General features: G+C 46.7%; 1 protein-coding gene across 1 annotated transcript; it reads right to left on the bottom strand.

Moving 5' to 3' along the window:
- On the bottom strand, positions 1-3,262 carry LOC118976246 (zinc finger protein with KRAB and SCAN domains 7-like). The gene is made up of 2 exons (XM_037030661.1): positions 2,886-3,262; positions 1-1,286 (listed from the first exon to the last, which is right to left on the bottom strand). The coding sequence occupies exons 1-2, from the start codon at positions 2,917-2,919 to the stop codon at positions 127-129; spliced, it is 1,194 nt and encodes a 397-aa protein (XP_036886556.1). The 5' UTR covers positions 2,920-3,262; the 3' UTR covers positions 1-126.
- Positions 3,263-12,041: the final 8,779 nt, after the last annotated feature.

Here is a 12,041-nt window from a genome sequence, read left to right on the forward strand (position 1 = left end):
ACTTAGACCTTAGGAAGCTGACCGAGCCAGACCCGAGTGCTTCTCTCCAGTGTGAGTTCGCTGGTGGTGGTTAAAAGTGGAACGCTGACTGAAGGCTTTCCCACACTCAGTACATTCATAGGGTTTTCACCAGTGGATTCTCTGGTGTATGATGAGGTGTGAATTTTGATTGAAGGATTTCCCACACTCATTGCATTTATAGGGCTTTTCACCTGTGTGAAGTCTCTGATGTCGAATAAGACATTTACTCAGGCTGAATGCCTTACCACACTCATTACATCCAAAAGGTTTTTCTCCAGTATGGATTCGCTCATGGTCGGCAAGCTGAGAGTTCTGGTTGAAGGCTTTCCCACACTCCCTACATTTGTAAGGCTTTTCCCCAGTGTGGAGGCTTTGATGTCGAGTAAGACATTTGTTACGACTGAAGGCCTTGCCACATTCAAAACACTCATAAGGCTTCTCCCCAGTGTGAATTCTCTGATGGTCAGTAAGATTTCTATTAGAACAGAAAGCTTTCCCACACTCGTTACACTTGTAGGGTTTCTCACCAGTGTGAAGCACCTGATGTCGGACAAGACTTTTATTCCGAATGCAGGTCTGCCCACAGTCACTGCATTCATACGGTTTCTCCCCAGTATGGGTTCTCTGGTGGTCAGTGAGTTGGCAGCTCTGAGTGAAGGCTTGTCCACATTCGCTACATTTATACGGTTTCTCCCCATCATGGTGTCTCTGCTGTTGAATGAGATGGGAGCTGTGCCGGTAGGTCCTCCCACACCTGCTGCATTCATAGGGCTTTTCCCCTGTGTGGGTTCTGAGGTGAACTATGAGCTGAGAGCTCTGCCTGAAGGTCTTGCCACACTCGTTACACTCACAGGGCTTCTCTCCAGTGTGGATTCTTTGATGACCAGTGAGGTGTGAGCTCCCATTGAAAGCTTTGCCACATTCATCACATTGATAGAATTTCTGTGACTTCAGAACCCGCTGTTCTGCAGGGCTGGAAGGCAGATTCTGTTGATTTCCAAGTTCCTTATAGTCATCACGTCCATCTTTTGTGGATTTGTTTTTATCCTCACAGGTTATTTCCAGGAAATCACTTTCCAGTCTGCTCCCTTCCTCCTCTGAGGGTCGTGCTTCTAGCTTCCCTACCGCATCTTCACAGGCAATTCCAGCTCCTGGTGCCCCAGGATCTACCCCACATAGGCCTCCTGGTGTCCCAGCAGATGACCCCGATCTTTTAGACATTTCCTGCCCTGGAGGCAACTCTGAATGCTCCATCTCAGTCTCACCTGATGCCAAAAGAAAGAAGAAAAATAGCTTTTACTCACTTCTTGTCCTACTGAGAATTCAGAATCATCAGGAGTCCATGTACCCGAAAAAGCCTTCACATTACAGGTAAGGAACAAGGTGACACATTGAGAACAAGAGAGAAAATGAGAGACGGGTCCAATTTTTCTTCATGGACAGAAAGACACGGGTGGGGAAGGTTGGTGGAGGAGGGTGGAGGAGGAGTGCTTACGACAGCACAGATGGTGAGTCAGCACAGCCACACCAAGTGAGGCTGCCAATTGAATGGAAAGAGAAAGACAAGATGCAAAGCTTGTTTGATCTTCCCGAGGTCACTGTGATACTGTGTCCTTTGCAAATGATAATCTCTTAAGATCTTTACGAACCACAATACTACATAGCTCCATGATTCTCAGCAAAGACACTGGGGAGAGAGAATGAGAGCAAACACCTCAACTTAAATATAAGACACAGCATGGGCAAACATGACATTGGAAGGGAGATTTACATTACTGAGAGTATAATTAGAAAAAAATGTAAAAAAAGAGTGACTCAGATATGACAGGACAGTGACAAGATTTTGAGAAGCCATGGGTCCGGGAGTGTTGACAGGGACAGCAGAGTTCTGGGACCAGGGCTCCTGGAGACACTATAGAACCGAACTGGTGAAGGCCACTCCACATTCACTGTATTCATAGGGTTTCTCTCCACTGTGAGTTCAGTAACTTGAAATATAAACCAAATTATGTCTTTGATATCTTGATAGTCTGGAATCATAAGGAAACTGAACAACTGAATATTTGCTTTTTAATTCTAGAATTTTTTAAATATAAAAGCAAGTCGAAGGCAGAGTAGCACAGTCATCTCAACACAAAAACTTTGGTTCATTTTGTCTTAAACAGAACCACAGCCTTTATACCATTTTAGCACATGGAAAGTTAAAGATCTCTGTCCCCTTGACTGAGACCAAAATAACTCCTCAGCCCACTTCTCCAGAGTTGACTACTTTCCTAGACCTGTCATTCAAAGAACCTAACCCACACAGTCCCTTCCAGGAAACTGTCAAACCCCAGTCTTCCCTCAGAGGGAAGCTGAGGCAACCACGCTTTGGGCCAAGGAACCCAGCTAATCCCACGAAGCACCGCAATCACTAAAAAGAGAAAACAGATGTGCAGGGGGCAGCTAAGTTACATTCCCAGCACAACAGTAGCATTAAAATTCATTTCCATCTGTTGCTGAATCTTCCAGGCTCCACAAGGCCCTGCTTCCCAAAGTCTGGTCTAGCTGGTCAGTTTGTACAAAGTTCCCATCTCTTTAGCCTTATTCTAAGTAACGTAGCTCATTACTTAACACCACTTGAATGGGTCTCTATTCCTTATAAATACAAACTCTAAGTAAACCACCCCAGCTCAATTCATAATGAAGTAAAGAGAATGGCGACAAGTATTACAGCTGGGTGATGGGCGCAGAGAGGGTCATTATACTGTTCTGCTTTGTCTATGTGGGCAACTTTTCAGAATGAAAAGTCAAAACAGAAGAGAAATAGAGCAAAGACAACAGGAAGGCTGCAGCTGCTAGGTTCCCGGGCACAGACTCATTACCCAGTGAGGCCACGCTGCAGCAAGTGTCCAGCATGCTGTTCTGGTACAGGGCTCTCTGACTCGGTGCCGGGCCTTTCCACCTCTTCCCCGTGCTGCCCGCAGACAGGAGCTTGCACGCTGCAGACCCCTGCAATGACAAGCTTCAATCGCTCAGAGACATTCCCTTCCCCGAAGGGCAGAGGGTCATCAGGGAGACCAAGAGCACAGGATAAGGGCCCTGGTGGCCAAAGGGGTGGAGGAGGCAGAAGCTGGGATGACACATCTAAAAGGACAGGCCCAGGGCAAGAGACAGTCCATGAGCTCAGCAGGCGGCCCCAGCTCCAGAGGAAGCAAGAAGACAGGGAGGCCACAGTCTGGGCAGGGGCCTGAGCCCCGCAGATGAGCTCTAGCTGCTACCTAGTGCCCAAAACTTGGTGCAGCTAAGCTCACCACGGGGATGTCCACGTGGTGCAGAGGAGAGTCTGTGTGACTCTGGGCAATGGCTAACACAGGACGCCCGGGGAAGAGGCCGGTGGTCAGCCCTGGGCTCAGCAACCTCCAGGTGTCACGGGGCTCCCAGGAGGCTGCCTGGACCTGGTTAGCGAAGGCGCCAGGAGTGAAGCGGCCTGTAGTAGGAGTGCCTTCGGGCACAGCTCGAGGGCCAGTGTCCCTGGACGAGGTCACATGGACAGCGGTGGGGTTCTCCATGGCCACATGGAGCGAACTGCCAGCAGGAGCTCCTCCCGGGTTCCCTTCAGATTTCCGGGGTGGATGCCCTCAGTTTTCCTTTTGCAAAGGTCCTGTTCCACATGGAAGTCCAGGTTGGTGCCTCCTAATTGGGTTCCTGCTGCAGGACTTTGAGGACAAGCTCCCCCTTTATTTGCAGGACCTCAAGGGCTCCAGACACTGTGAAAGTGACCCTCTCAGTTCCCTGGGAACCGAGAGCAACACCACACGGACACCTCTCTGGGTAGCATGGAAAAAAGCAGAATGATTAGTATTTTTCTGGGTAGCATGGAAAAGGGCAGAATGATTAGTATTTTTTATAGAGAATAATGCTTTTATTCACTCCCCAAGAAAAGAGAGGGGTGTGATGTGCAGAGACACACCAGCCCGGTTCGTGCTGTCGATGCTTTTGTCAGTTCTCCTTTAAGGACATACTGAGGTTCATCTGCAAAACATTCCCATTTTCTCCAGCTTACAGGAAGGATTATTTTTTCAACCAAAATATGTCTGATTTCTTCAGCATTAACATGTTAGAGCAGCCTCACTGGTGCGTCCCTGAATGCTCACACAGATATACACGCATGTATAACAGAGAGAAGTTTCCTTAATCAAAATGCGGCTAAACACACTCCCTGACACTTCCTTTGCAAGATAACTGACCTACTATTAATGAGTTTTCAGCATGAACTGCAAACAGTCTGAAACAGGAGGGTACTCTTTCCTGCCCACCACTCCTAACTTCGGAAGGAGAGCTGGACTCTGCAAGCCTGAGCAAGTCAGAAGGCAGGGAAGGTTTCAGGTTAGAGATGCACCTCACATTTAACCAACTGTATTTACATTCTACTCTTTCCTTCTGAAAAGCAGTCATCCTAATAAATAAGACTTTGTTGTAATAACTGTAGATGCTGCCAGGTGGGTCCTGGAACCCTCAAGGGGAAGAACACTCTGTAAAGCATATAATTGTCTAACCACCATGCTTTACACCTGAAACGAATACAAAATAATATGAAATGGAAACTGTTCATTGAAAAACAAAATTTAAATTAAAAATAAATAAATAAAGGTGTCCTGTTCAGGAATATAGCAACAACAAAATGATTTTGCTCTTTTTCTCCCCATACATTGTTTGTTGAGCATTTACAGCCTCATGCACTGTGTACTATCAGAAATAAACTGCAAACAAAATGTTTTCTTTTTAATTATCCTTGCAAAAATATGTCTTAGTGGTGTCATAACACTAGCACCAAAACCAACCAGTATATGAGCAAATAAGTGAATTCTGCAAGTTGAAGATATTATAATTTCAAATGGTGATAGTATAAATGTATTTAATGCCACTGAATTTTCACCTTAAAATAAAATGATATACATTTTTATGCATCATATGATAAATGTTATGTACAAACTCAAAAGCTTTTTATTTTTTAAAATGTTTTTTATTGATTATGCTATTACAGTTGTCTCATTCTCTCCCCTTCACTCCCCTCTACCCTGTACACCCCCTCCCACCCACATTCCCCCCCTTTAGTTCATGTCCATGTGTCATACATATAAGTTCTTTGGCTTCTACATTTCCCTTACTATTCTTACCTTCCCTGACTATTTTCTACCTACCATCTATGCTACTTGTTCTCTGTACCTTTTCTCCCCCTCTCCCCCTCCCACTCCCCTGTTGATAATCCTCCGTGTGTGATCTCCTTTTCTCTGATTCTGTTCCTGTTTTAGTTGTTTGCTTAGTCTGTTTTTGTTTTTGTTTTAGGTGTGGTTGTTAATAATGGCGAGTTTGCTGTCTTTTTACTGCTCATATTTTTTATCTTCTTTTTCTTAGATAAGTCCCTTTAACATTTCATATAATAAGGGCTTGGTGATGATGAACTCCTTGAATTTGACCTTATCTGAGAAGCACTTTATCTGCCCTTCCATTCTACTTTGCTGGATAGATCAATCTTGGATGTAGGTCCTTGCCTTTCATAACTTGGAATACTTCCTTTTTTAAATCTTTTTTTAAAGATTTTATTTATTTATCTTTAGAGGGGAAGGGAAGGAGAGACGGAGAGAAATATCAATGTATGGTTGCCTCTTGTTCATCCCCTGCCGGGAACTGGCCTGCAACCCAGGCATGTGCCCTGACTGGGAATCGAACCGCGATCGTGTGGTCGCAGGCCGGCGCTCAATCCACTGAGCTATACCAGCCAGGGCTTGGAATACTTCTTTCCAGCCCCTTCTTGCCTGTAATATCTTTTTTGAGAAATCGGCTGGACAGTCTGATGGGAACTCCTTTGTAGGTGACTGTCCCCTTCTCTCTCGCTGCTTCTAGAATTCGCTCCTTCCTTTTAATCTTGGTAAATGTAATTATGATGTGCCTTGGTGTGTTCCTCCTTGGGTCCAACTTCTTTGGGAGTCTCTGAGCTTCCTGGACTTCCTGGAAGTCTATTTCCTTTGCCAGATTGGGGAAGTTCTCCTTTACTATTTGTTCAAGTAAGTTTTTTACTTGTCGCTCTTCCTCTTCCCCTTCTGCTACCCATATAATTCGAATGTTGGAATGTTTAAAGATGTCCTGGAGGTTCCTAAACTTTTCCTAATTTCTTTTTTGAATTCTTGTTTCTTCATTCTTTTCTTTCTTCCTTCTTTCTGGTCCACACTGCTGCTTCGTTTTTTTTAAATATATTTTATTGATTATTATTATTACAGTTGTTGTTCTATTACCCCCCTTCATTCTCCTCCACCCTGCACACCCCCTCCCCCACCATTCCCCCCTTTAGTTTATGACCACGTGTTTCAAGTTCATTAGATTCTACATTTCCCCTACTATTCTTCCCCTCCCCCCTATCTATTTTCTACCTACTGTCTATGCTATTTTCTGTACCTTCTCCCCTCTTCTCCTCCTCCCACTCCCCTGTTGCTAACCCTCCATGTGATCTCCATTTCTATGGTTCTGCCCCTGATCTAGCTGTCCTCTTGGTTTGCTTTTGTTTTAGGTGTGGTTGTTGATAACTGTGAGTTTGCTGTACTTTCACTGTTCATATTTTTCATCTTCTTTTTCTTAGATAAGACCCTTTAACATTTCATATAATAAGGACTTGGTGATGATGAACTCCTTGAATTTGACCTTATCTGAGAAGCACTTTATCTGCCCTTCCATTCTAAATGAAAACTTTGCTGGATAGAGCAATCTTGGCTGTAGGTCTTTGGATTTCATGACTTGGAATACTTCTTTCCAGCCTCTTCTTGCTTGTAAGGTCTCTTTTGAGAAATCAGCTGATAGTCTTATGGGAACTCCTTTGTAGGTGACTGTCCCCTTATCTCTTGCTGCTTCTAGAATTCTCTCCTTCATTCTAATCCTCGCTAGTGTAATTATGATGTGCCTTGGTGTGTTCCTTCTTGGGTCCAAATTCTTTGGGACCCTCTGAGCTTCCTAGATTTCCTGGAAGTCTATTTCCTTTGCCAGACTTGGGAAGTTCTCCTTTATTATTTGTTCAAATAAGTTTTCCACTCATGGCTGTCTCTTTTCCCCTTCTGGTACCCCTATAATTCAGATGTTGGAAGTTTAAAGATGTCCTGGAAGTTCCTAAGCCTCTCCTCATTTTTTGAAGTCATTTCTTCATTCTTTTCTGTTTGGTCATTTTTTTTCTTCCTTCTGGTTCACTCCATTGATTTGAGCCCGTTTCCTTTCCATCACTATTGGTTTCCTGTGCATTTCCCTTCATTTCAATTAATTTAGCTTTCATATGTTACTCTAATTTGTGACTATAATCAAGCAGTTCTGTGAGCATCCTGATCACCAGTATTTTGAACTGTGCGTCTGAAAGGCTGGCTATTTCTTGGTCACTTAGAGTTATCGGCTCTGGGGCTTTGAGTTCTTCTTGAGCCATATTTTGGACTGTTCGTGCCTGTTAACGTATGAGGAGCAGAACCCGGGGTGTTCACCAGGGCGGGGCAACTTAGTCGCTTAGTTGTGACGCTGCAAGTGGGGGCGGGGTCAAAGGAAATCAATGGCGGTCCCCTTTGCCTCCTCCCACCGCTGGGACTGCGCAGTCTGTCTCACTGCTCACTCCTTTGCTGGCTTATCTGCACGCATAAATGTGCAACAGAGGTCAGCCTGCCCCACACCCTCACTGGGTTTACCGCTGGGGCCTGCGGGGGTCCGTCTCACTGCTCACACCTCTGCTTGTTTATCTGTGCACGAATGTGTGACCGCTCAGCCTGCCCTGCACCCTCACTGCGTCCGCGATGCTACCCCAGCTGCCTACGCTCCTGGGTCGCCTGAGTCACCTAGGTCGCCTGGGTTGGGGGATCCTTCCTGCCCGACCCTGCTCCGCTGCTGGCTCCACCCCTCTTACTGGTCCCGGTTGAAAGGTTCATTGTTGTCAGACTTCCGTATAGTTCAGTTTTCTGTTCTTTGGCTGCGTCTTTGTTTACTAAACCTTTGTTGTATTCAAACTTGGTCGTGGGAGAAGGCACAGTGTTTCCACCTATGCTTCCATCTTGGCGGAAGTCCTTCCACACTGCTGCTTTGAATCCCAGTTTCCTTGCCATCACTATTGGTTCCTTGTACATTTTCCTTTATTTCACTTAGCATAGCCTTCATTTTTTTCATCTAATCTGTGACCAAATTCAACCATTCTGTGAGCATCCTGATCACCAGTGCTTTCAACTGTGCATCTGATAGGTTGGATATCTCTTTGTCGCTTATGAATATTGGCTCTGGGGCTTTGATTTTTTCTTCTGTTTCAGCCATAATTCTTTGGTCAGGTCGCGCCTGTTACATATGAGGGACAGAGCCTTAGGTGTTCACTAGGGTGGGGCAACCCACATCGAGAGGTTGTTACATTATATGTGGGGGTGGGGTCCAGGTGGGAACAGTGGTATTTGCTCCACTCTCTGTTGCTCTCTGTCATATTTCAGTCCCCTCTGCCGGCTCCCCTCAATCAAACAGGGCCCTTCTGGTGCTAGTTCCTGGGTGGGTGGGCTTGTGTACATTCTAGGACCCTGTAGGGTTCTCCAACAAACTCTCCTGTGAGGCTGGGAGTCTCTCCCGGCACCTCAACCCCCACAGGTGTTTCCAATCAGTGTTCTGAGGCCTTATTTCCTGGAGCTGGGACCCTGGGTTGCCAGGTCTCTCTCGCTCCCCAATTTCACATGGTTTATCTGTGAGCAAACGTGTGACCGCCCAGTCCACCAGCTGCCACCTTCCTCACCATGCCTCTCTGCAATCCACTGCCTCCCCAAGTCCACCAGCCGCTGCCTTGCCCACCCTGATCCTCCAGCTAACACCTTGCAGTGAGTCCTCTCCCACCTGGCTGCCCAACTCTGCCCCTCCTACTGGTCTGGATGAATATTTCTTCTTTAATTCCTTGGCTGTCTGACTTCCATACGTTCAATTTTCTGTCAATTCTGGTTTTTTGTTTTTTAATTTTTGTTGTCCTTCTTTGGGTTGTGCCAGGAGGCACAGTGTGTCTACCTACACCTCCAACTTGGCCAGAAGTCCCCCAAAAGCTTTTTTAAAGCAATAATATACAAATATCAAGTCATTATGTTGTAAAAGACCTGAAACTTAATGTTATGTGTCAATTTACCTCAATAAGAAATTAAAAAACTAGAAAGTAAAATTCATGGATTACATGTTTAAAAAGCAACCATATGCAGATGCTAGAGCTCCCCACGCCTGTCTTTGCCCCTGTGCCCTTTGTGCAGAGCGCAAGGTGGTCCTCTCCACTACATGACCTCAGCTGCCCTGTCCCTTTGCTCGCAGGTGTTATCTGCCTTTGCTCGAGGGGACAGTTGGGGTGAAGGTGAAGTTCACGAGGAAGAGGGATGCAACCAAGCAGTCCACCTGCGGGCAGTTTTCTGGCATGCGGAGCCTAGAATGCGCTGGGCTCTTGCTGGGGGTGGAGAGGTCTCCAGTCCTGTCTGATAAATGCAAGGGCATCTTCCCCGCAGGTGTGAGCAGGCCAGGGAGCGGGGTCTAGATCCTCTCAATTCTCTGTTCGCTGCTGTTTGCCCTCTTCCTCACTTTCCCCCTCGCCATCTCCCACCTGACTGTCAAGGGTACTGAAGGCTGGGCCTTGCAAATCGGTCCAGATCAAAGTCGAGCCTGGATGTGTCTCTTGCAGTCACCACCCTTCTCCTGATCAAAGGCAGGAAGCCGCAGCCACTTTCACCCAGAATCTTCCTCCACTGGCACCCTTTCTTTGCTCTCCTGCCTTTGCCCTCACTTCTCCTAAAGGTGGAGAGCCCTGGTCCAAGACCAGGAGATCCATTTTAGGAAAGGGTGTTGAGTTCAACTATCTTACAGTCAGCGAACTCTTGAGGTGCAATATTGGCAAAATTAAATAATACGCAGAACCACCATTAAAAGTCGGCAAAAAGTGTGCGTAATTAAAATAGGCTATTTTCAAAGACTTTATGTTCAAAGACTTTAATTTACAAAAGGTTAAAGATGTGCTAGCCACCGATTGCTCCCTCTGTACACTCAACAGAATTCCTGAAGAACAAGTACTTTCATCCCGCAGCCCCCCATCAAAAGAAAAAAAGAAAGAAATAGCAACAATATTATTCCATGTCATATAAATATGCATACACATGTATATAAGTTTCCATAATTATGCATAAATGTTAAAATAGCAGAAAGCCTCCCAAAGGAAACATCGGCGGATTGCAGCTACTTTTACTTCTCTTACACTCACCCCATCACCTAATCGTCCGTAAAGCGTACGCTTTGATTGCGTAATTGGAAGAACAGGGAAACAAACCATTGTCCCAAATTTTCTCTTCCAGGCGACCGGGGCGGGTGGGTGAAGCGCTCCCAGATCCGCTGGCAGCGCGGTGGGGACAGGATCCCGGGCCAGCCCACCCTGCCCCGGGCCCCAGCCACCGCCCGACACCCGCGCAGTCCCTGGTGCCCCAAGCCATCCCGCACCCGCCACCCGCGCGGCACAGCGGTCCCAGGCGCGCCCCATGCCCAGCCTGGACACTCACCGACTCCTGCACCACCTCCTCTAGGCCTTCCTGCCGCCCGCACACCCCGGGCAGGTATCTCTGCCAAGTGAGTTGCGCACGCGCATCACAGCTCCCGGGCCTCTCTAGGAAACAGGGAGGGCCAACGGAGGTTGACAAGCCAGCGGTGTTAATGAAGTGTGACAAATAAGGGCTATGTCAAGCACATGCCAGGCCACCACAGGAGCACAAAGGAAGGGACATCTAATCCAGGTGGGGAAATGCGGTATGTGGAAGAGTTCCTGGAAAAGGGGGTTTCTCAGCTGTGTCTTGAAGGCCAAGTAGTTTTCAAGGTGATCGGAGAGTCTCCTGTCTAGCTAGGGCTTGGGCCTCGTACACTATCCAAGCGCAGCAGCTGGGGATTCCTGCCTACATTACAGCGAAGAGGCTGGGGTAAGTTCTAGGGTAAGGGAGTCATGGCTGCTGAAAAGGGGACAGTCCACACAGATGATGCCAAAAGGTCTAAACAGTTTGGAGGCAGAAAATCTCTAGCCCTGGCTGTGCTCCTCTCTCTGTGGTCTCCGTAAATCCAAAAGGCCCCTGGGAACACCCTTCTGACAGGCACTCTCACCTTAGGGTGGACTTAATACAGGGTGCAGAGCAGCAAAGTAAGTGGTGTTAAGTATTTTCTGTTGTTGTTACATACAAATAGGGCAAAGGTTTGGCTGACCTTGGCAATGATCTGGATACAGGGAATGAAGAAATGGGAGGAAACATAATACTAAAAAATGACTATAATTCCTACCATGTGCCAGACACCATTTTAAGTAGTTTCATATATATAGAATAAATCATCTCATTCGGTCCTCATATCAACTCCATTATTTAGGCACTGTTATTATCTTTATTTTACAGATGAGGACACTGCAGCTCAAAGGCTTAACTTGCTCGTGGACACCCGGAAGAGGTATGACATCCAGAGTTCTAGTTTGAGCCTCCGGGTGGGTGGCAGTGCCTTTTACAGTGATGGGAAGATGTGTTGAACTTCAGAATGGAGGGTAGATGTGAGTTCTGCTTTAGGCATGTAGCATTTGGGTTACCTGTTGTTAGCTCTGTACCAAGGCTAATGTGATAGTGTCCAAGAGAGGCCGGGGTAGTGTTCCTTACCTCAGGCCTTCTGGGATTGTCTTTGGCCCAAATGCAGGTGTCCCAAGGTGCTATGTGGGAGGTATCATGGAGCATGTTTCCCCCACTGGGACCTAACCTTGTCATGGTAGATCAGACGCACAGTGGTGGCCATGGTGGTACCTATAAAGTCTAAACACACTGGCCCTTACAGAAATGAAACCAACCACTTGAGCACGCAAAAGCTCTGAGAATAAAAAAACTTAATCTTGTTACCCATTTCATTGCCCACAGCCCCAAGAGGCACACGATATGCTCATTTTTCAGATGTTTGGGTATCTTTCCCAAGGCCACCCGGAGGGGAAAGGGTAGAGCTAGGGAGACTCCGAT

This window comes from Sturnira hondurensis, unplaced genomic scaffold (assembly GCF_014824575.4).
Source record: "Sturnira hondurensis isolate 20B ecotype Veracruz unplaced genomic scaffold, ASM1482457v3 Scaffold0020787, whole genome shotgun sequence".
NCBI classification, from domain to species: domain Eukaryota; kingdom Metazoa; phylum Chordata; class Mammalia; order Chiroptera; family Phyllostomidae; genus Sturnira; species Sturnira hondurensis.

What these genes read in the sequence shown, in the direction of transcription:
- LOC118976246 (XM_037030661.1), bottom strand. Translation starts at nt 2,919, where the DNA reads ATGCTGGACACTTGCTGCAGCGTGGCCTCACTGG. An exon ending in CTGCAGCGTGGCCTCACTGG is followed by an intron (nt 1,287 to 2,885) that starts GTAATGAGTCTG and finishes TTTTGGCATCAG; the next exon opens with GTGAGACTGAGATGGAGCAT.